Below are 25,216 nucleotides of genomic sequence, written 5' to 3' on the forward strand. Positions count from 1 at the left end.
CTGTCTACTCTATCTATTCCTCTGGTCATCTTATAAACCTCTATCAAGTCACCCCTCATCCTTCTCCGTTCCAACGAGAAAAGGCCGAGAACTCTCAACCTATGCTCGTACGACTTCCTCTCCATTCCAGGCAACATCCTGGTAAATCTTCTCTGCACCCTCTCCAAAGCTTCCACATCTTTCCTAAAGTGAGGCGACCAGAACTGCACACAGTACTCCAACTGTGGCCTAACCAAAGTCCTGTACAGGTTCTCCTCTATCCACGCTGGTTAGGATTACCTTGGAAAAAGTCTAGTCAGACACTCTTTCTCTTTGTGAAACCATGCTGACTTTGCTTGATTAGATTATGATGTCCTAGGCTAAACCGTTTTCAGCTACTATGCCAATGACCTTCTCTTGATCACAAGGTCAGAAGCAGGGCTATTTGCTAAGGATTGCACAATAGTCAGTCCATCCGCAACTCTATGTACCAGCCCTTGCTGCAAATGGACAAATTCCAGACTTGAGCCATTCAAATTGGATCAGCCATGTAAATATTGTGGCCGTAAACAGGCAGGAGGCTGAGAGATCTGCCATATGTAACTACCGCCTGGCTCCACAAAGTGTCTCTACTGTCTCAGAGACACGAGTCAGGAGTATGACAAAGTACTCTGTTCAGCTGGATGATTGCAACTACAACAACACTCAATCTTAATACCATGAAAGCCAAAGCATCCAGCTTGATTAGCACCCCATCCATCATTTTGAACACTCATTCCCTCTACCACTGATCAATAATGTGTACCACCCACAAGTGTCATTAAGACTTCCTTGATAGCAACGTTGAAACCTGCAACTTCTATGAACCGCAAGGACAAAGGAAACTGACACATGGCAACTGTACCATGTGATTTCCCCTTGAGTCAATACCATCCTGACTTGGAACTATATCATGATCAATGTTGCTGGATCAGAATTTTGGAAGTCCCTTCCTAACAGCACTTGAATATACTTGCACCACGTTGACTGTAGTGGTTTCAGAAGGTAGCTGAGCTCCACTTCTTCAAGTACACCTAGGGATGTACAATGAATGCTGGCATTTACAAATTTTATGTAAGTAATGCAGGTTGAATGTGAGGAGCTTTAGAGTCATAGAGATGTACAGCATGGAAACAGACCCTTCAGTCCAACCCGACCAGATATCCCAACCCAATCACCCTAAACCTATGCCCTCTAGTTCTGGACTCCCTGACCTCAGGGAAAAGACTTTGCCTTTTATCCTATCCATGCCCTTCATGATTTTATAAACCTCTATAAGGTCACCCCTCAGCCTCCGACGCTCCAGGGAAAACTGCCCCAGACTGTTCAGCCTCTCCCTGTAGCTCAGATCCTCCAACCCTGGCAACATCCTTGTAAATCTTTTCTGAACCCTTTCAAGTTTCATGGAGCAAATGGTAATAGCATCGAACTTTCTACCTATAAGGCTGACTAAAGTGGAGATGAATAATTTCAGCGGGAAAATGGATGGGCACTTGAAATAAATAAACTTACTGGTCAGAGCAGAGGAATTGGAGTGACTGGGTCGCTCCAAAGATTCAGCCAGCCAAATGACCCACTGTTTTGCTGCAAATTCTTGTCCATGTTCTCCTTTCTTCTTTTCTCTGTCCTGTATTTTGCAGTCCTATTCTATAATTCACAGGCCTTCCCCACATTGTATTTGTTGTGGTTTTTTTGTATTTTTCAGCTTTGTTTGCAGGGATATTTTACATTTCACCTAGCTTTAAAATATCCTATTTCCTGATTGTTGAAAAGTATTCAATCACATCTGTAACAGTTTTAAATCTGATGCATTGTCACCATTTGTTCAGACATTTTGTTTTGCAGCTACTTATTCTGGGCTGGTTCCTCTTTGATCTTTGTTTATTTACATACAACTACAATACATTTGGATTATGTAGGCAAGCAGCAAATGATGTATGTTGGGTTGAAAAAGTAATGCAGCCAAAATATCCAGAAGACAAACTTCTCTTCGTTAGTACAGTATCTACTGAGACCCTGAAGTATCAAAACAGGCAGAGGGAAACCCAGTCTCCCTGCTGCCTGGAGTTCTCCTAGGTTTTGTGCTCAAGTTAATGCAAACTTGGTTATTGTCAGGGATCTAGTGCAGATTGTTTTCTTTGCTCAAAGAGCCTCAGCTGTTTCTGCAGGGGATGTGGGGCATTGCTCATTGTATAGAGCTGTAGATATTATTTTAGAACTGTTCAACAGTTGTGGTTTGTAACCAGGAGGGGGCAGTTCAGCATCATAGTTTATTTAAGTCCAGGAGACTACACTGCCTATGTTCCTTTACAGAGGCAAAGGTTGTATAGACCTTAGAATAAATAACTTAAATTGCACATTTTGGTAAACTTGTTTTGAGTCCCTGTTTGTGAACTCTGGTCAGCTCATTAACGAGGAATTAGAGCATGTATTGCCATAAGAAAGCGCTGGTTCTCTGCAATGCTGTCCTCGAGATCATTAACCCAGTTCCAGTTGGTTCTCTTGTAATTATGGTCATTGTCTGCAATGAAAAAACTCTACAGAATAGATTAGCATCTCAGTCCTAGTTTATAGGCAGCAATCAAGTCCAGGTGTTGTTGAATCTAGCCTCCGCAAAGAGCAACTGGGAGCAGATTTAGGTGATTATGGAAGCTGGCTGTACTTCAGTGTTTGCATTTCCTGCCCACAGTGTTCAATATTTGCTGTGTGTATATGGGCTGTTTGCTCAGCAGTTTGTTCTTTGGCAGGATTAGTTATGAAGGGCCCAGCCATCCATCTGCAGTAATGTGATAAATCAGAACTTGAAGCTGGGCCAGGAAGTGACTACTTCAAGCTCAATGCACAACATGCATTTCATTCAAAAGAACTGGAGCTCCGAGCACAAACCTGAGTCTGACTGGGTTCAGCTTTTAGATGTTAGCTGATGTTACACAGCATGAATTTGAATAAAGAACAAAAATTGCAGCGAAGTTGGCGGTGTGTGTGGAGATGGAGCCTTACTAGTTGCTTGATCCTTCACCAATTTCAGGATCACATGCTAATTATATTTTTCTGAATCAATGTTCAGAAATATTGTTATTACACACCTCTGGAGAAGGTGGGACTTGAACACTGGTGTGCTGGCTCAGAGGTAGGGACACTTCCACTGCATCACATGCTAGCTAAGCTTGTGGATACCAGTGACTACTGGCTTGATGACATTGCAAATACTGACCCATTGCAGAGCACTGACCAAAAGGTAACAATGATAAAGCATTAAATGTAACTCAATGGTAGATAATAAAATAACTTGCTTGAAAGTCAATATATATTGAAACCTGATGACAAGTGGTTAAGAATCTGTCAGCCTCATGAAATCTGTTTTTACATGCAGTCTTACTTGAAGCCTTATGGTTGTGAGACCAGATAATATCAAATGCTCAAGTCAGTATTTAAAACTGTGTAGATTTGATGCAATATTTCCTTTGCAAGCCAGTGTGATTACCTCTGCAAGCCAGAATGTTTTCGCCATTTTCTAGTTGAGCAGTGACTGGTTACATTCGGGTTGCTGTCAGTCTTCCTGTATTGCAATTGTGAATTCCTGAAATGGCTGAATGTATGAATAAGGGGAAGGAAATACTTGCTCACAGCTTTAGAGAACATTAATGACAGCATTTCAGGCTGTTCTTAACAAAAACAAAGCAAATGTAATTTTATCACAAGGTGTGGATCATAAAAACCAAGACATAATGATGAGCTTATAAACAAACCAGTAAAATCCACCACTGTGCAATACTGGGTCCCATGTTGGAAGGGTACGGAGGCTTTCGGCTACAAAACAAATTCATTCAGGTGCCACTTGAAATGAGGAAATACAGAAACAAACTTCAAAGGTTGGGTCAATTTTTGTTAGGAGGTCTGATTTTACGAGTGGTGTGAAGTATTTGAAATTATGAAAGCTGGAATTGGATAAATAGAACAGAACAGTTTTAAAGGGTCAAGCATAGCTGGGGGTGGGAGAAGGAGGATTCATTCTATGATTTGATGGGCATCACTGGTGAGGTCAGCATTTGGTGCCCATCCCTCTTGAATGGAGTAGTTGTTCAGCAAGTGAAAAGGTAGTCAATCACATTGTTGTCGATCTGGAGTCACTCATTGGCCAAACCAAGCACAGAAGGTAAATATTTGTCCTAAAGAACATGAGTGAAGCAGATGGGTTTTTGGACAATCAACCATGTATCATGGTCACGGTTAGCTTTTAAGTTCAGATTTATGAATTGAATGTAAATCCCACCATGCTGTGTTAGGCAGTCATTTCTTTGGTTGAATCGTTTGTATGATGTGATTTCTGTGCATTTGTTTGTTTTGCGAAAGGGCTAAATGCAGTGAATTAGAGTTTTAAGTGCGCTCCCTTGCTTGGTTTCGCATCACGTTTAAATGATAGGTGGTGCCACATCCAGTTTGAACAACTGTGTCATCCTTAACCATGTACTGTAGCTGTGGTATGAAATCACAACGTGGATTCAAAGTTGGGACTCCTACTAACTGAGTCAAGCTGAAACCTTTTAATAAGCCTCAATTGGGTGCAGCAACCAATAGACATCCCAGTGACCTGGCTGCTTTGTATTTGGTGGTACTTAGCATGTTTGATTTATCTCCCCAGACACACAATCATGTTTCTTTGGTAGTACAGAGCTTGGGTATTGCTGAAAAAAGAGACGTCTCTTTTTTAATCTTGCCCATTTCAGGCATACTGGAAGCTATATATATCAGTTCACAGTGCCCTCAAACTGGGGAGAATGTGCATAACTTGCACGTCTTTCAGTTTAAGTAGGTGACAGCCATTCTGTAGTTCGTTTCTCAAGGCAATCACCAATCAGTGTCACTTGCCTGGATTAATGGTTAAAGAAGCTCAGAGTCAGTCAATACAGTTTCAAAATCAAATAACATGTCAGAATGAACAAAATCAGGAATCCTATTTGAGGTGTGGGAGATAATGGCAAAACTAGAAGAAATGTATCGATTAAACATGACGAGAAATAATGTGAATACAGTATTAGTACTGAGGGGCAGCTTGCCATGTATTGCCAAAATAAAAGTTCTATGTATTAAAAGCAATGGGAGTAAGGAATGAATTGCAGGCACAAATTTAAATTGGAGATTATGCTACAGTAGCCATTATTGAGACATAGCCAGAGGATAGTGTCATGGTTTGGAGATGTCGGTGTTGGACTCAGGTGTACAAAGTTAAAAAATCGCACAACACCAGGTTATAGTCCAACAGGTTTAATTGGAAGCACGCTAGTTTTCAGAGCGCCGCTCCTTCATCAGGTGGTTGTGGAGGACACAATTCTAAGGCACAGAATTTATAGCAAAAATGTACAGTGTGATGTAACTGAAATTATGCATTGAAAAATACCTTGATTGTCTGTTGAGTCTTTCATCTGTTCGAATATAGGATACTGTGGATTGGGAACTAAATATAGAGGTACACAATCCTTTATCTTAAAATCTTTGGCAGTTTCTTGGAATTCTGAATTTTTCAGATTTTGGAATAAGTGACATTTTCACAGTGAAATTTAAAAAATTACCTAACAGCTGACGCACATGTGAATAGTACAATTGACACCTACCAGTGCTGGGCCATGCCACTACATCACATCTGAGTGATGTGGTTTAAGTGGGTGTGGAGTTGGGTCACCTGTTCGAATGCCAAACTGACGCTGCACACTTGACGAAAAATGTTTTGGATTTTGGAGCTTTTTGGATTTCAGATAAAGGACTGTACGAAGTTGTAGGTTTCTAAGGTCAACAGGGAAAATTACAAATGAGGTAGACTTACTGATTGCTTCAATGATGAAGGACATAATAAGGGTAAAGAATTCAGTGGAGACTGGGTAAAACGGAGGAGCCGTAAAGGATCAAAACTAATGTGTTATGTACGGACCCCCAATAGCAACCCTGTAATGCTAGATTATATAAAGGTGGAAATAAGGCAACTGTGTATCAAGACCAGAGTAATATTAATGGGGGATTTTGACTTTAACAGATTGAAAGCAGCAGGCAAGCACCTATCAAAAAATGTTGTAAATTTCTGGAGTGTCTCTGGGGTAATTTCCCACAGCAATATGTCCAGGGTGCAACAATGGGACACAATATTGGATTTAGTAATGAGCCATGGACCAGTTTTAATTAGTGACCTAATGGAATGTGAACATTTATCAAAATGGGATCATAACATGCTCTATTTCAATGTAGTGTTTGAAAGCGAAAAGTATGAACCGGCTACTATAGTTATAGATTTAGGTTAAGACTGGCTCTAACAATAAGACAAAGACTGCCCACTGTAAACAGGAAACATCTCATGGGCAAAACAATTGAAGAGCACTGGAGGGTGTTTAAAGAAATAGTTAATACCATGCAAAACTAATTTATACCCTTAAGAGGGAAAAGCTCCATTTGTCAGAAAAACAATCATGGACAATTAAAGATATCAGGGACAGGATAAAACTAAAAGAAAGAAAATACAAAAATGTGGAGGGGGGAAAGTACAGATGCTGACAAATGGGGGAAAAATACAAAAACCACAAAAAGGCCACAAAGCAGCTAAGAGCTACTACAAGGGATTATAGAAGGAATTTTGCCAGTGCCATCAAAATTAATAAATTTTATAGTTCCGTAAAGGGAAAGTGGGTTGTCAGAAGCAGTGTTGTCCTACTAAAAAAAATTCAAACTGGGGATATTGCCAGTAACTGTGGGGAAATGGAAGATCTACTGAATAGTAACTTTGCCTTGGTATTTATAGTAGAAAAGGAGGAAAGCATGCCAGAAGTCTCTATCTTTATTAATAGTGTATTGGGAATGGGTACTGAATAAAATAAACATAAAACATTGGTAATAAGGACATTGATGAAATTAAAGATTGACCAATCCTGGTACCTGATTGTTTCCAAGAGGCCACGGGCCCTACCTATAATATTTCAGAGCTTCGTACATTCAGGAGTTGTCCCTCTGGATTGGAAAATTGTATGTCAAACTTTTAAGAAAGGTAAAAGAGGAAAACCATGGAATTACAGACTAGTTAGTCAGCATCTGTAGTGAGGAAATTGTCAGAGTCCATAATCAAGGGTAGGTTAATCGAAGCCCTTGAAATCTGTTAGTCAGGAAGAGGCAGCATGGAATAATAGCAGATAGGTTCATGGAATCTTTGAAAAGGTGACTAAGGTGGTCTATTGATGTTTACATGGGCTTCTTGAAGCTTGATAAAACCCCACATAAGAGAGAGAACTAATTAAGTTAGCCCACGGAATTGAGAGCACATTAATGACGTGTGGGAAATTGTTTGAGCAGGTGACAGAAAGTAAAGATAAGACCATAAGACGCAGGTGAGGCTAATCGGTCTACAATTTTCCAACTTTGCTTTACTCGGTTTTAAACACGTTAGCAATTTACCAATCCTCTGAAAGCCTCCCTGATGGTAGCGATTCTTGAAAGATCACTGTTAACACCTCTACTGTCCCTTCAGCTATCTCCCGTAGTCCATCTGGTCCGGGTGCTTTATCCACTTTCAGGCTATTCAGTTTTTCTAGCACCTTTTCCTTGGTGATGGCCACCATACTCAGCTTTGCTCCCTCACTCCTGAATTTCTGGGATATTACTTCCACTGTGCAGACTAATGCAAAGTAATTATTCAGTTCCTCAGCCATTTCATTTGCCACTACTGGCGTCAATGGTGGGAAAGTTGCTGGAGAAGGTACAGAGGGATAAAATCTATTTATATTTGGAAAAGAATGGGCTTATCAGTGATGGGTAAAATGGTTTTATGTGGAAGAGATCGTGCCTTACCAATGTAATAGAGTTCTTTTGAGGAAATGACCAAGTTGATAGATGAAGGAAGGGCTATGGATGTCATATACATGGACTTCAGTAAGGCGTTTGATAAGGTTCCCCATGGTAAACTAACAGAGAAAGTGAAGTCACATGGTCTGCAGGGTTTTCTAGCGAGGTAGATAAAAAAAACTAGTTGACTAACAGGAGACAGAGTAGTAGTTGGTGGGAGTTTCTCGAAATGGAGAAAGGTGACCAGTAATGTTCCATTGTGCTGGGGCCACAGTTGTTTGTGATATACATGAATGATCTAGAAGAGGGCACTACTGGTATGATCAGCAAGTTTGCAGATAACACAAACTGGTGGAGTAGCAGAAAGCATGGGGACTGTGAAAAGAATACAAGAGAATAAAGGTCGACAAAATCATGAAGGGTATAGACAGGGTGGACAGATGGGCTTTTTCCCTGGGTGAAGAATTCAGTAACGAGGTCACGCTTTAAATGTGAGAGGTGGAAAGTTTAAGGGGGATACACGTGGCAAGTACTTCAGAGGTTGGTGGGCGTCTGGAACGCGTTAGCAGCAGAGGTGGTAGAGGCAGGCACTGTAGCATCATTTACGATGCATCTAGAGAGATGCATTAGTAGGTGGGCAGCAGAGGGATACAGATGCTTAGGAAATGGGCGACAAGTTTAGAGAGTGGGTTTGGATTGGCTCAGGCTTAGAAGGCCGAAGGGCCTGTGCCTGGGCTGTAAATTCTCTTTGTTTTTTGTACTATCATCTCTAGAGTGTCATTTTCCAGCAGCCCAATGTGCACTTTTGCCTCTGATTTGTCCTTTAGAGTCATAGTCATAGAAATGTACAGCATGGAAACAGACCCTTCGGTCCAACTCGTCCATGCCAACTAGATATCCCAATACAATCTAATTGTACTTGCCAGCACCTAGCCCATATCCCTCCAAACCCTTCCTATTCACATATCCATCCAGACGTCGTTTAAATGTTAGAATTGTACCAGCCTCCACCACTTCCTCATGCAACTCATTCCATACTTGCACCACCCTCAGCGTGAAAAGGTTGCCTCTCAGGTCCCTTTTATATCGTCTTCCTTCTCTCCTCCCACACCCCCCATGCCCTCTAGTTATGGACTCTTCCTCTTCCTCTTCCTTTTCCCCCAACTCCAGCAAAAGATCTTGTGTATTTACCCTATTAATGCCCTTCATGATTTTACAACCCTGTATACGGTCACCCCTCAGCCTTCGACGCTCCAGGGAAAACAGCCCCAACCTTTTCAACCACTCCCTGTAACTCAAATCCTCCAACCCAGGCCACATCCTTGTAAATCCTTTCTGAGCCCTTTCAAGTTTCACAACATCCTTCCAATAGGAAGGAGACCAGAATTGCACGCAATATTCCAAAAGTGGCCTAACCAATGTCCTGTACAGCCGCACCATGATTTCCCAATTCCTATACTCAATGCTGTGACCAATAAAGGCAAGCATACCAAATGCCGCCTTCACTATCTTAGCTACCAGTGACTCCACTTTCATAGCATTCATAGAATTTATAGTAAAAGTTCTGTGTCTTGCAATCTTATTCTCCTGATGAAGGAGCAGCGCTCTGAAAGCTAGTGCTTCCAAATAAACCTGTTGGACAATAATCTGGTGTTGTGATTTTTCCCTTTGTACACCCCAGTCCAACACCAGCGTCTCCAAATCATGACTTCACTGTCCACTATTCCTCCAATTTTGGTGTAATCTGCAAACTTTCTAAATATACCTTCTATACCTTCTATATTTCCCTATCTAAAGAAACACTTACAATCTTCCTTTATATTACTTGCTAGCTTACCCTCATATTTAACCTTCTCCCTCCTTATTTCTTTTTTAGTTGCCCTCTGCAGCTCTTTGTAAGCTTCCCAATCCTCTGGTTTCCCACTGCCCTTCACCACATTATATGCTTTCTTTTTTGCTTTTATGCTATCCCTGACTTCCCTAGTCAGCCATGGTTGCTTTATCCTCCCTGTACCATGCTGCTTTTTCCGTTGGTGAATTTATGCTGTGTCTCCTGAATTACTCCCAGAACCGTGGGCGGCACGGTGGCACAGTGCCTCACTATTGCCTCAGCGCCAGAGACCCGGGTTCAATTCCCGCCTCAGGCGACTGACTGTGTGGAGTTTGCACATTCTCCCCGTGTCTGCGTGGGTTTCCTCCGGGTGCTCCGGTTTCCTCCCACAGTCCAAAGATGTGCAGGTTAGGCAAATTGGCCATGCTAAATTGCCCGTAGTGTTAGGTGTAGGGGTAATGGGTCTGGGTGGGTTACGCTTCGGTGGGTCGGTGTGGACTTGTTGGGCCGAAGGGCCTGTTTCCACACTAAGTAATCTAATCTAATCTAACCCCCCCGCCATTATTGTTCTACTGTCTTTCCTGCTAGGTTCCTCTCCCAGTCGATTCTACCCAACTCCTCACTCAGGCCTCTGTAGTTGCCTTTATTCAGCTATAATACCTGATTCTATCTTCTCCCTCTCAAACTGTCGAGTAAATTTGATCACTGCCTCCCAAGGGTTACTCCACCAAGTCCTTTATCAAGTCTGCCTCGTTGCACATCACTGATCCAGATTGCCTGTTCCCTAGTGGGCTCCACCACAAGCTGCATCAAAAAGCCATCTCTTAGACATTCCACAAATTCCTTTTCGTGCAATCCATTACCAGCCTGATGTTCCCCGTCCACCGGCATATTTAAATCCCCCATGAACACTAACTTTGCCTTTCCTATACACCTATCTCCTGGTATATCTTGTGCTCTAGTTCCTGGCTACTATTCGGAGGCCTGTACATACCTCCAACTATGGTTTTTTAACCTTTGCGATTCCTCAATTATACCCACACAGATTTTACACCATCTGACCCTATTTTGTTTCTTACTAATGATTTAATAATCGATAGGTAATGAAATTGTCAGTGTGTAATCAGTGGTGTCCCACAAAGAGGCCTTAATTATTTACATTATTTTTCAAAGACACATAATGACATAGAAAGTCTTATTTCCAAATTTGCTGGTGAAACAGGTAGCATTGTCGACAATGCAGATAATATATTTACAAAGGAATATTGCGAGACTGAGTAAAAATGTGGCAGGTGGAGTTCAATATAATCAGGTGGAAAGTTACTCAGTTTGCACTAAAAAAGGATAAATCAGGGTATTTTCTAGATGAAATGAAGTTCAATACAGTGGATGTCCAAAGAGACATGGAGATTCAGGTGCACAGATCTTTAAAATATGATGAGCAGTCTACAAAATGCTAATGGAAGGCTAATGGAATTCTTGCCTTTATGTCAAGAGGATGGGACTACACGAGTGCTGTAATTATGCAAAGTCGAGAGTGTGGTGCTTGAAAAGCACAGCAGGTCAGGCAGCATCCGAGTTGCAGGAGAAGCGATGTTTTGGGCATAAGCCCTGCATTATGTCGATTCTCCTGCTTCTTGGATGCTGCCTGACCTGCTGTGCTTTTCCAGCACCACTCTCGACTTTGGTCTCCAGCAGCTGCAGTCCTCACTTTCTACCTGTAATTACACACAACTGTGATGACCCCACTTGGAATACCATGAGCAGATCTGGGCATCACTCCTTAGGAAGGATATGCTAGCCTTGAAGGAAGTACAATATAAGTTTCCAAGAATTATATCTGGACTTCGCAGGTTGTTATAAGGAAAACGTATAAAAATAAGGCCTGATTGCTGTAGAAGGTTACAGGGTGATTTGATCCAAGTCTCCAGGGTATTAACAAGTAGACAAGTTAGATTAGGGCAAGCTATTCCTATTGGTTGGGGATTCTCGAGCTAGAGAGCATAGTCTGAGAATTAGGGCCTGATTGTTCAGCAGAGATATTAAGAAGCACTTTGCACAAACTTGGTAGAAGTTTGAAATTCCGCTGGATCAGTGTTAATTTAAATCTGCGTTAAATGTTTTTTGTTAAACAGCGATGTTAAAGAAGAATAATTATATGTTTGCCAAAGGTATATGCAGCTAAGTGACAGATCAGCTATTAGCTCATTAAATAATGGGACAGACTCTGGCTTAAAAGCCTATTCCTGTGCCCATGTTCCGGAAGCTTTGCAGTTAGCTGTTGTGCCCTGAAGAATAAATATTTTCTGGTTTTAGCACAACCATGGCGAGATATGGGAGTCTGAGTACATTGTGCCTCAAAACATTCAAATGATGAGAAAATAGTACACAGCAGTCTGAGCTGCCCTTAGATGTGATGTGCCAATTGATGTGATGTCAGACAAACAGCAATGTGCCTTTATGTTGTGTGTGTGTGTGTGTTGCATTCCTGAAGAAGGGCTTATGCCCGAAACGTCGATTCTCCTGTTCCCTGGATGCTGCCTGACCTGCTGTGCTTTTCCAGCAACACATTTTCAGCTCCTGTGTGTGTTGTATAAAAAGATTGAGTAGTAACTGCAGTATTTTGAAAAGTTGTCATGGGATTGTTGCTAACTGTGCAGTGTATTTGTGTTGGTGTCACACTAACTGCAGTATATCAATACTTATTGAAGATAGCACCAGCTATGTAGTGTACTGATGCATGCAGTGAGATTTCATGATGAATGTCGATGCGACTTGAGTGGTAACAACAAATATGCTGTATGTTTGTTTGTGTAGTGAGAGTAACACTAACTGTAGAGTGAGCTAATTTTCCTAGGTGTTGAGCAATTGGCTAGCAATTTCAGGTGATCACACTCTTAACTAAAATCATGATGTTACTATCTGAGGTTGCATCACCCTCATCTACAAGCGGAAGGGGGAGAGGGAGGAAATCAGAAATTGGAATCCAATCTCACTATTGAATGCGGATTACAAAAACTTGTCAAAGGTCATCGCCAACCGGGTCAGCTCTGCTCTGGGATCGATGATCCACCTTGATTAAACCTGTGCTGTGCCGGGCAGGAAGATTGCTGAGAATCTCTCACTCCTCAGGCATACGATCCCCTACATGCAGGACAGGGGGTTGGACACCAGCCTCATCAGCCTGGACCAGGAGAAAGCCTTTGGCAGGATATCGCATACGTATATGAGAGATGTTCTCTCCAAAATGGGCTTTGGGGAGGGAATCTGCAATTGGATCCGACTGCTCTACACCAACATTGTTAGTGCAGTCTCGATCAATGGGTGGGAATCAGATAGCTTCTCAGTCAGATCTGGAGTCAGGCAGGGCTGCCCTCTCTCTCTCCTGCCTTGTTTGTGTGCTGCATAGAGCCATTTGCCAAGTCCATCAGGAAGGATGCGAGCCTGAGAGGGGTGACTATTCCTGGCAGCCGGGGCCTACAGGTTAAGACCTCCCTGTACGTGGATGACGTTGCTGTTTTCTGCTCTGATCCGCTGTCTCTGCACAGACTCATGTGCATATGTGACCAGTTCGAACAGGCCTCTGGGGCCAAGATAAATCTAGGCAAGAGCGAGGCCATGCTCTTCGGGAACTGGGCCGACCAATCCTCCATCCCCTTCACCATCCGGACTGACCACCTGAAGTTGCTGGGTATTTGGTTCAGAGGGGCTGGGGCGTGCACCAAGTCTTGGGAGGATCGTATCAGGAAAGTGAGGCAGAAACTGGGCAGATGGAAGCTACGGTCGCTCTCCATCGCAGGGAAAAAAACCTGGTCATCAGATGTGAGGCACTGTCGGTGTTATATGTGGCACAGGTCTGGCCTATTCCCAGAACCTGTGCTGTCGCAGTCACCCGGGCCATCTTCCATTTTATATGGAGATCAAAGATGGACCATGTCCGAAGGGACTCGATGTATAAAAATATGGGCAAAGGGGGAGAAAACACACCCAGTGCCACCCTCACCCTGATGACCATCTTTGTGTGTGGCTGCATCAAGCTGTGCGTGGATCCCCTATACGCAAACATCAAGTGTCACTACGTACTGAGGTTCTACCTGTCCCCTGTGTTGCGAAGGATGGGCCTGGCCTCGCTGCTGCGGAACGCTCCGAGTAGTTGGACCGTTCCATATCACCTGTCCTTCATGGAGAAATTTATGAAGAAAAACACCTTTGACCACAAGTCCATCAGGAAGTGGTCAGCATGTGGTGTCCTTGAGACTCTTTGGGAAAAGGAGAGGTTGGATCCTGTCGAGTGGTTCCCTGGGCAGATTGTCAAAGTCATTTGGCAGAATGCCTCATCGCCAGAACTTTCCAACAAGCACCAAGACATGGCTTGGCTGATGGTGAGAAGGGCTCTGCCTGTGAGATCCTTCATGCATGTCCGGACTCTCTCCTGCACCGCACCGCACCGCACCGCACCGCACGCTGCCATCAAAGCGGCTGTAGAGGGGGCGAGACTGTCATACACCACCTTCTGGAATGTACCTCTGCAAAGGAAGCCTGGAGAGGAATGCAGTGGTGTTTGTCGAGGTTCGTCCCGAGCAGCTCTGTGACGTGGGACTTTGCTCTACGGTCTGTTCCCTGGGACGCACACTGAGATGAACATCAACTGTGCCTGGAGTATCATCAGCTCCGTGAAAGACGCTCTTTGGTCTGTCCGAAACCTGTTGATCTTCCAGCTGAAGGAGCTGACCCCTACTGAGTGTTTTGGACTGGCACATTCCAAGGTCCAGGACTGTGTTGAGGGACACGCTGAAGCTTGGGGCAGCTGCCGCCAAGGCGCGGTGGGGAAAGACCACTGTGTAACATCTGCCTGCCAAAGAAAAACAGGGGGGCCACTCAGTAAGTGGGCTCCGCTGAAGCCTCTGCTAAGTATATGGATGGTAAACATACAGACCTGTATATACGAATGATTAATTCCGATCTCTGTATGTAAAGAAGTGCAAGGTGCGCCTATGAATAGCACCACCAATTGTACACATCATCAAAATATTTTATGAATAAAGTATATTTTTGAAATAAAAATAAAGTTACTATCTGAGGTTGTGCTCCTCCAGAAGTTTTGGTATTAGAACATTGAGAGGAGGTGTAGTTGATGTATTTACCTCTATTCTACCTGAAAGGCTGATGTATGAGTCAAGCTTTTAACCCACTGGTTAGCATTAGTTATTTCCTTGGAATCTTAGAGTGAAAGTTAATTTCCACAAGTGTAGAGTTTTTCTTCACAGTTTTAAGCATATCTGAGAATTTAAACATTTAAGTAATTTTAACTTTTTCTTTATTTTTTCCAATCCTATCCTCTTCCATTTTTAGTTCACATCTTGATCGAGAGTGTGGTGCATAACTTGATCTGGAATTAAAAATTCTAAGTTATATTTTCTACCTTAGACTAAGTAAAAATTCGTCAGTTTGGTTCAGGAAACTCAATCTTGCTGAAACAGTATTCTAATTGCTGAAGACATATTAGAGCAAAATTAGGCCATTCGGGCCATCAAGTCTGCTCTCCCATTCAATCATGGCTGATATGTTTCTCAACCCCACTCTCCTGCAACCCTCTAGCCTTTTACTAATCAAGAGCCTATCAATCTGTCTTAAAGACACTGAATGACTTTGCCAGAAAAGGCCATGAGTTGCACAGATTCATCACCCTCTGAAGAAATTCCTTCTCATCTTAGTTCTTAAGGCCTTCACTCCGATGCTGTACACTCTGGTCACAGTCTCTCGTAATAGTGGAAAAACCAGCTCCAAGTCCACTGTATTCAGGCCTCTCAGTATTCTGTAAGTTTCAATAACATTCCCCTCAACCTTCTTAACTCCATTAAATACAGACCAGGGGTTCTCCTCCTCTCTTATGACAAGTTCTTCATTCTTGGGATCATTATTATGAATCTTCTCTGGCATCCTCTAAGACCAGCACAGCTATCCTTCGATATGGGACCCAAAGCTGCTATCAACATTGCAAATACGATCTGACCTGAGATTTATACAGCTTCAGCAGTACATTTCTACTCTTGTATTCTAGCCCTCTTGCAATGCCAACATTGCATTTGCATTCCTAACTGGCAACTGAACCTACATGTTAACTTTTAAAAGAATCCTGAACTAGGACTCCGAAGTCCCATTGTGCTTCAGATTTATGAAGCATTTTCCTCATTTAGAAAATAGTCTGCACTACTTATTATTCCCACTAAAGTGCATTACCTCATTTCTGGCGGTGCAATCCATTTACGTTTCTTTACCCACTTTCCTAGCCTCAGTCCTTCTGCAGCTTCCCCACTTCCTCAACACTACCTGTCCCTCTACCTATCTTTTGTGTCATCTTCAGCAGTGTCCTTCGTTCCTTCATCCAGATCATCCATACAGCTCCGTATAAAAGCCATAAGTAGTATTGTAATGAACGACTAGCACTGTTGAATTGGTGCTAATGACAAAATCTGCAGTGTGATTGACTTTAACTGTGTAGTGTATTGATGTAATGCTTTTTCTGGGTTAACATTAATGTCCTGCCCTATATGTATCTCAGGTGACTGCTGTTCCACGGGACATCTACTGTTGTGATCGGGGTGCAGAGAACGAGCGTCGATTGATGAAGGAAGGTGGCCACCTCACTGTCAAGCAGTGCCTCTTGTATGGAACCCCAGAGCTAGCTCTTCATTGGAGAAATCGGCTGTCTTTCTTCTTTCTTGAAAATCCTGGGGGTTTGTTAGCTGTTCAGTCGAGGCATGGCTGGTCCTTCATTAGGATTCCTGGTAAATAGATGAGAATTTCACTCCTCTGATTCTATTTTGTTAAATAAATATGTGAGAGTTATGTCAGAAGCTTAATCTTCAACTGTTATAAACTAGGCCCCAGATCGTTGTTTTTTGTTTCTGTCAGGCATTGTTGTAACTACTACATTGAGGGAAGCTTGCTTGAAATTGACTTGTCGCTTGTGTGTTGGATTCGAGCAATCTGTAGATCAGTTCTGTCCTCTCAACACCTTGGGTTGTGTTCAATCCCATTGGCAACCCAGTTGCCCTATTTATAGGGTGTAGGCAATATCCAGCACATTGTGCAAGTGTAACTCAGTTGGCCCCTTAGTGTTGGTAAATGTATGTGTATTGACTATCAATTGTCTGGGGCTTTTTGGCTTACACGCAGTTCACAAAATTGCAGACATGACAGCAAGTGCCTGCAAAGTGAGCGGTTTATCTTTTCTCAACAATACTTTGAATTTAGTAACTCCTACTGGAGGAGTATTTGACTTCCGTAATACTGGTCTGTGATATCACTAGATTCTCTTTGTGACTGTTCTTTAACTGGAGATTTCATGTGGTTGAGCCTCACTGACAAGGGGTGGGGGCTAGCATTTGTTGCTCATTCCTAAATGCCCTTGAAAGCAGCACACCACTTTGGTTCTCTTGAGCTGTTAGGATCTGCCTGGTGTAGATATACCCACTATGATGTTAGGAAAGGTTCCAGCAGCATTTGAAGGAACAGTAATGTAGTTTCAAATTGGTATGATGTGTGGCTTTGAAGAGAACCTGTAAGTGATGGTGTTTCCATGCCTCTAAATGGTACAGGTCGCAGTTTTGGTAGGTGCTATTAAAAATGACATTGTGATTTGTTGCAGTGCATCTTGTGAATAGTGCACACTGATAACATTGAGGGGGTGAATATTTAAGCTATCAAAGCTGTTTTTTTCTGTCCTGCAAAGTATGGAATGTCTTGAGTGTTCCACTCATCCAAGCAAGTAGGAAATGTTCCATCTCACTCCTGCCTTGTGGGTAGGTCACTTCCAGGGAGTGAGGAAATAAGTCATTTGCTGCATAATTCCCAGATTATAGTCCACTTCAGTTTCTAATGGAATGATAACCCCCCCCCCAAAATTAGGGCATTCAGCAATGAAAATGCCATTGAATGTCGTGGGGAGATGATTGGCTTTTCTCTTATTGGCACTTATGTTGCGAATGTCATATGCCACTTATCTGCCCAAGCCTGAAAGTTGTTTAGATCTTGCTGCTTATAGACATTGACTAAAGTCTCTGTAGGTCATAAATAGTATTGACATTGTATAATTGTCAGTGAACATTCTTAACCTCTTATGATGAAGGAAAGCCATGTTTGTGTTGGACTCGGATGGGCAAAGTTAAAAATCTCAACACTCGGTTATAGTCCAACAGGTTTATTTGGAAGTACAAGCTTTCAGAGCACTGCTCCTTTGTTAGGTAGCTCGTGGGGCAGGATCATAGGATACAATTTTTATAGTAAAACATCAAAGCGTAATACAACTAATATGTTGTATTGAACAAACCCAGATTGCTGTTAAGTCTTTAATCACTTAGAATGGGGATGCAGGTTTTGATTGATATGTAAATCCCAGAACTACTTTCAAGTCACAGTCCTGAGAGAACATCTCCGCTCAGACAATGCATTAAAGATGTGAGGTTAGAGCTTGTCTGTATCCCAACCTTAAGTCAGACTGGTTTTATTTCCAAAGTAGAAATTTATTAAATCTCCCAGGCTGACTGCCTACTGATTGTGTGCGCTTTTTGAACAAAATAGAATGTGTCTGCAAATGCACGTACACCCATAGACTTATATATATGAGTGCATGTGTGGGCTTGGTAAAGTGTGTTTGAGTGTGACTGAGAGGGGGTGTGCGCAACCGCACCATTGTTGTCAAACCAGCAGACATTGGAGGAGCCTTGCAGACTACTACAAGGATGTGTAGTAACTGCAAACACTGCGCGCAACTACCAACCTATCAACCAAAGATCACACCCGTGAACTAAATAGATCGATCAAGACTTGATCCAGTCCTCAGAGTACTCTACGCATACTCATCCCATGTATTTCTCACATGGGGGACTTCTACTGCCTTCCAGTGATACACAAAGCCAATGCACCTGGATGTCCCATCATATCAAGCAACAGGGCCCTGTGAGAGAACCTCTCTGGTGAAGATATCTTGAAACCCATTGTACATAGGATCCTAGCTTCTGTTGTGACACTACAGATTTCTTATAGAAACTCAGCACCCACGGGCCAGTCGAGCTGGCAACATGCCTTGTCGCGATGGACGTTTCAGCACTCTGCACCAGCATCCCCCACAACAATGGCATCGCTGCAACAGCCTTCGTACTCAATGCCAATAACTGCCAATCTCCAGGCACTATCCTATGACTGATCAGTTTCATCCTCAACCACAATGTCTCTACCTTCGACAACCAGTTCTTACTCCAGACACACTGAACAGCCATGGGGACTAAATTTGCACCCCAACATGCCAACGTTTTCATGCACATGTTCGAACAAGACGACTTTGCTGCCAACCAACACTACACACCAGATATATTGATGACATTTTCTTCCTCTGGACCCATGGCAAGGAGTCACTGAAATTACTACACAGTGATATCAAGAAACCACATCTCACCATCAGACATGCCATGGACTACTCTTAAGAATTGATCTGGTTCTTGGACATGTCTCCATCAAGGACGGGCACCTCAGTACTGCAAGGCCACGGATAACCCTGATGCTGCATTTCTCGAGCTTCCACCACCCTAAACACACTAAAACAGCGATTCCCTGCAGTCAAGCCCTATACACAGGATCGGTTCAGATGAACGCAGTGGACACCTGAAGGTACTCAAAGATGTCCTCATTAGAATGGGGTGCTTATCAACTCATTGATTGCCAATTCCAACATGCCACAGTGAGAAACTCTAATGACATCCTCAGGAAGCAGACATGGGATAAGACCGATAGGGTATCCTTCATTGTCCAGTACTACTCAGGAGCAGAGAAACTACACCATGTTCTTTGCAACTAGCAACACATTATCAATGAGGATGAGCACCTCACCAAGATCTTCCCTCTGCTTCCACTTCTCTCCTTTAAACAATCAACAAACCTTAAACAGACCATTGTTCACAGCAAACTGCCCAGCCTTCAGGACAACATTGACCACAACACCATGCAACCCTGTCATGGCATCCACTGCAAGACATGTCAGTGTTGACATGAATACTGCCATTACATGTGGAGACACCGCCCACCCCCTGCGCAACAAGTACTCATGTGACTTTGCCAACGTTGTCTATCTCTTGTGCTGTAGGCAAGAATGCCCGATGCATGGTATATTGGTGCAGCCAAGCGGATGCTACGACAAATGATGACTGGACACTGCAACAAATGCCAGACAGGGATCTCCCCTCCCAGTTTGGGCACATATCACCAGTCAAGGATATTCAGCCTTGGATTTTTGGGTGACCATCCTCCAAGGTGAACTTCAGGATACGCAGCAACAGAGTTGCTGAGCAGAGGCTGATAGCTAAGTTCAGTAACGAATAGGACGGCCTCAGCTGGCATCGTGGGTTCATGTCAAACTACCGGTGACCCCACCTGACTATACACTCGTACACACACTTACACAAGCGCACATACTCATAGACACTCTTGCGTTAAATCACACTCTCATGCTCTCTCTCAGACACACATCCCCACACACACACATTCTCTCTTCTCTCTCTCTTCCTATACAAGCTCTCTCTCAAACGCACACACATACATATCCCACACTCACACACACACGCACCCTCTCACAGGCATATACTCTATCACACTCTAACATACTTAACTTTACCAAGCATGCTCATGTGTACTCACTCTCACTCCTCCCTCTCTTCCGTACATGTGTGTATGCACACATATATGTCTATGGGGTGAATTTACATTTATAGATTTATATTTGCAGATACATTCTATTTTGTTCAAAAGCGCATAGTCTGTAGGCAGTCAGTCCATATGACATTTTATAAATTCCTACTTTGGGAATAGGCCCAGTCTCGCTCAAGGTTGGGATACAGATGAACTCTAACCTCATGCCTTTACTGCATTGTCTGAGATGAGATGTCACTTTTTTTTGCTAAAACCTTAAGTTATCTCGGGACTGTGACTTGAAAGAAGTTGTGGGATTTACATTTTAATCAATCGAATCCTGTCTCCTCATTCTAAGTGATTTAAAGACTTAACCGCAATCTGTTTGTTCAATAGATCACATCAGTTGTATGACACTCTGATCTTTTACTATAAACTCTGTGTCCTGTGATCCTGCCCCACCAGATGCCTGACAAAGGATCAGCGCTCTGAAAGCTTGTACTTCCAAATAAACCTGTTAGACTGTAACCTGGTATTGAGATTTTTAACTGATGATGGAAAGGTCATTAATGAAGCAGGTGAAGATGGTGAGCTTCAGGCTCCATCTTGAGGAACTCCTGCAGTGATATCCTGGAGCTGACATGATTGACATTAACAACCACAACCAGTTTCCTTTGTGCTAGGTATGACTGCAACCAATGGAGTATTTCTGATTTTTCCATGTACTTGTACTGGAGTTTAGAATGGGGCAGATGATAAAGAAGGATCAATACTTTGCCTGCTTTCTGTCAGGTATCTTGCAGATGTGGATATGCAACAGAAGAGTCATGCAGGAGTACTAATCAAGCCATCTGCTACCGTTGTCCTCCGAGGTGATGAGTCTACTTTGAGGGAAATTGTAGAATCTTAAAATGACTAAAGAAAATTAATCCATTGACCAGTAAAATGTTAGATTTCTGCAAAAACAGTTTAACTGTTTCTTTTTATGTAGCCCTGCAAATATTTCCATACAGGAGTTCATTTATCAACTTCCTTTTTGAAAGCCATGATTTGAATCTGCCTCCACCACATCTTCAGGTGCTTTTCAGATTTAAACCACTTGCTGTGTAAAAACAATGTCCTTGAATATTTTGATTCTGTTGACAATCATCTTATATCCATGTCATCAAGCCGTTGGCCCTTTTGACAATGAGAGCAGTTTCTCTCGAATTTTATAGATTACTCATGATTGTGAGCAATCTATCAAATCTCCTCAAATTCTTCTTTCTGAAAGAGAAGCTCCAGCTTCTCCAGTATACTCCTAACTGTTGGCTGTAATCATTGAAACCATTCTCTTAATGTTTGCATCCTTTTAACACAATTAAAGTTATGATAATACAGAAAAAGCCCACTGGGCCCACCGTGCCTCCTCTAACTCTTCTCACAAGTGTCATTTACACACTCAGTCTCATGCTGTTTCCCCATACTCTTGCACACCATTTCTGTGAAAGAAGTCATAGATAAAAACCGAAAGAACTGCAGATGCTGTAAATCAGAAGCAAAAACAGAAGTTGCTTGAAAAGCTCAGCAGGTCTGGCAACATCTGTGAAGAGGATGGGTCACCTATCCAGCTTCTTGAGAATCATATGATTTGTTTTGTCCTAGACAGTTCTTGATGGTAGTGAAATCTGCAGACTCACCACTCTCTGGGTCAAGAAATTTCTCTTTATCTCTGACATAAATGATTTACTCCATATTTTTAGACTGTGACCTCTGACTCTGGGTCCCCTCACTCGAGAACATCATTCCTGCATTTACAACACCGAGTCCTGTCAAACGTTTCTAAGTTTCAATGAGATCATCACCCCCACACGCCCCCAGTTCTTCTGATCTTGTTGTGAATATAATCTTAACAGTCCCACCTTCCCTCTGTTGCAAGAAATTGTCCTTCAGATAGGGGGCACAAACTGCATACACTATTCGAGAAATGGTCTCACTAAGGCCCTGTGTAATTGCACCAAGACATCCCTGCTTCTGTAGCCTAACACTGTCACTATGAAAACCAATATGCCATTTGCCGCCTTTAGTGCTTGCTGCACCTGTGTGCTTACTTTGTAAATGGTGTACAAGAACACTCCGATCTGATTGCACATTCTCTTCTCAGTTTCTACCCATTAAAAAATGTGCTTTTCATGTTTTTTGCTACCAAAGTGAATAATTTCATATTTATTCACTTATACTGCATCTATGATGCATTTTCCTACTCATCTTGTCTGAATCACACTGAATCTCTGCATCCTCCTGTCAGCTTGTCCTCTCCCCCAGTTTTGTGCCCTCTGCAAATTTGGAGAAATTACATTTGGTTCCCTCTTTTAAATCATTAATGTATACTGTATTGTGAATAGCTGGGGTCCTAACACTGATCTTTGCGGTGCTCCACTAGTCACTGTCTGCCAGCCAGTTTTCTATCCATCTCAATATTCTATTCCCAATTCCATGGACTATAATTTTGTAGGGTATTGTCAAAAGCCTTTTAAAGTTCAAATAAACCACAAATACTGGCTCTTCCTCATGAACTCTACAGTTACATCCTTGAAGTCCAGTCGATTTGTCAAGCATGATTCCCTTTTATAAACCTATGCTGACGCTATCTGATTCTGCCATTATTTTGCAAGCACTCTGTTATCAAATCTTTTATAAAGATCTCGAGCCCTCGCGGCGCCCCACCCCCACCACCCACTACCAATCTCAGGCTGACTGGTTCATAATTCCTGGTTTTCTCTCTACCTCCCTTTTTAAGTAGACAGGTTATATTAGCTACCTTTGAATCTTTAATAGGTATTCCAGCATCTGTAGAATCTTGAAAGATAACCACCAATGCATCCACTATTTCGAGGGCAACTTAAGTACTCTGGGATGTAGGTTATCAGACCCTAAGATTTGACACCAGCCTTCAACCCCATTAATTTCCTCAGCATCATTTCCCTATGAATACTGATTTACTTAAGTTCCTCCTCCTTACTGAACCCAAATGTGTTCCCCATTGTTTCCAGTGTCTTGTGTCCCCTTTGTATACACAGTACCAATGTTCATATTTAGTTTGTCAGCCTTTTCTTCGTTCACCGTTATAAATTCCTCTTTCTGACCATAAGGGACCCACATTTGTCTTCAATCTTTTTCTCTTCACACATCTATTCACACTGTTTTTACAGTCACTTCTTTTGTTCTCCACAAGCTTAGTCCTGTATGCTGTCTTCCCTTTCTTAATCAATCCCTGCTCCCACTCCTCAGTTCTGTTTCTTATCTGGCCAATTTGTATGACTTCTCTTTAGATCTAATACTACCTCTTAGCTCAGCAAGCAAACCTATATCCAGACCCTCAGCCTGAGCTACAAATCTTCTCAAAACTCACTAACTATCTCTTAATTTCCTTTGTAAGACATGGTTTAGACACCTTTTGCATTTAACTTTTGTGTCAGGCAGCAATGAGCAATTATTGCAATTCACTCACTGGCTCTTTGAATGTTTGCCATTGTCGTTCCGCTGTAATCCCTTTAAGTAACGTCTCCCAATCTATCATAGCCAACTTGTGCCTGATAGCATCATAGTTTCTTCTATTTAAATTCAGGTTCCTAGTCTCAAAATCAACTACACCTCTCTCCATCTTGAAGAATTCTCTGACGTTATGGTCACTCATCCCAAATGGGCCACACACAACCAGATTGCCAGTATCCCTTTCTCATTGCATTCTTCAATGTATTGGCCCAGGAAACCATCCCATATGCACACTAAAAATTCTGCCTCTGTGCCTTGTTATTGATTCAGGTTGCCCAATCTATATGCAAAATAACCATCTATATTTATACTTGTTGCATACATCTCAAATTTCCTGTTTAATGCAATTTCCAATAACATTTATATAGTTTATATACAATTTCCATTAACGTTTTTTGTCTCTTGCTGTTTCTCAGCTCCACTGATGCAGATTCCACCCCGTTAAAGCTTCTCACTCTTGCATTAGTTGCAGTGTTACTGATGCCTTCTTTTCTGAAGAAGGGTTCCTGCCAGACCTCCTAAATAGCTCTAGCAATTTCAGTCTTGATGCCCCTTTTTCTCTAAAACCTTGCATCCGGGTATACTTAGGGTAGGACTAGGTACTTGGTTCAACCAGGTGTTTGTTCTCTCATTATTTATTATTGCAGTGTTACCTTCGCACCCAATTTTTGTGCATCTTATTTTTCGTGTATAATGGTATGTTCTAGTTCCCACTCCTTCACCAAATCACTTCAAAAAGTCTCCAACACCATCAAACTGCATTGCAGTGGACAGTGGTATCTTGTTTGTTCACAAATGCAGCTGTCTGAGTTACGACCCTACACATGCATCCCCGTGAAGTGTAGTTATGATTGATGCCCATGCTTGCTTACAAATGTTAGGTTTGCCGTATTTATGTGTGTAATTTAATTCAGAAGAGGCCTTTCAGCCCATCAAGTCTGTAGCACCAAGCGTATGCTAAATCTACACTTTGCAACACTTGCCATTTACCTTCCAAGTGTGCCTCCTTGTTAATCCAATCTTTCCAATTCTCTTTCCAATCCTCCCACTTCCTCCAAACAAAAGGAGTAGCCATGGGCACCCGCATGGGCCCCAGCTATGCCTGCCTCTTCGTAGGATATGTGGAACAGTCCATCTTCCGCAACTACACTGGCCCCACCCCCCACCTTTTTCCTCCGCTACATCGATGCTGTATCGGCACCGCCTCGTGCTCCCACGAGGAGGTGGAACAGTTCATCCACTTCACCAACACCTTCCACCCCGACCTCAAATTCACCTGGACAGTCTCAGATTCCTCCCTCCCCTTCCTCAACCTTTCTATTTCTATCTCAG

At 42.6% G+C, this 25,216-nt stretch overlaps 1 protein-coding gene across 3 annotated transcripts in view; it reads left to right on the top strand.

Annotated features, from left to right (window-relative positions):
* The window catches only part of ino80 (INO80 complex ATPase subunit), a 214,232-nt gene that overhangs the window by 125,023 nt on the left and 63,993 nt on the right, over nucleotides 1-25,216 (top strand). For all 3 annotated transcript variants that reach the window (XM_043698306.1, XM_043698307.1, XM_043698308.1), the window contains exon 26: nucleotides 16,230-16,455. In XM_043698306.1, the coding sequence (XP_043554241.1) occupies nucleotides 16,230-16,455 (226 nt within the window). The remainder of the gene's footprint in view (nucleotides 1-16,229; nucleotides 16,456-25,216) is intronic.

This window comes from Chiloscyllium plagiosum, chromosome 10, assembly GCF_004010195.1.
Source record: "Chiloscyllium plagiosum isolate BGI_BamShark_2017 chromosome 10, ASM401019v2, whole genome shotgun sequence".
NCBI classification, from domain to species: domain Eukaryota; kingdom Metazoa; phylum Chordata; class Chondrichthyes; order Orectolobiformes; family Hemiscylliidae; genus Chiloscyllium; species Chiloscyllium plagiosum.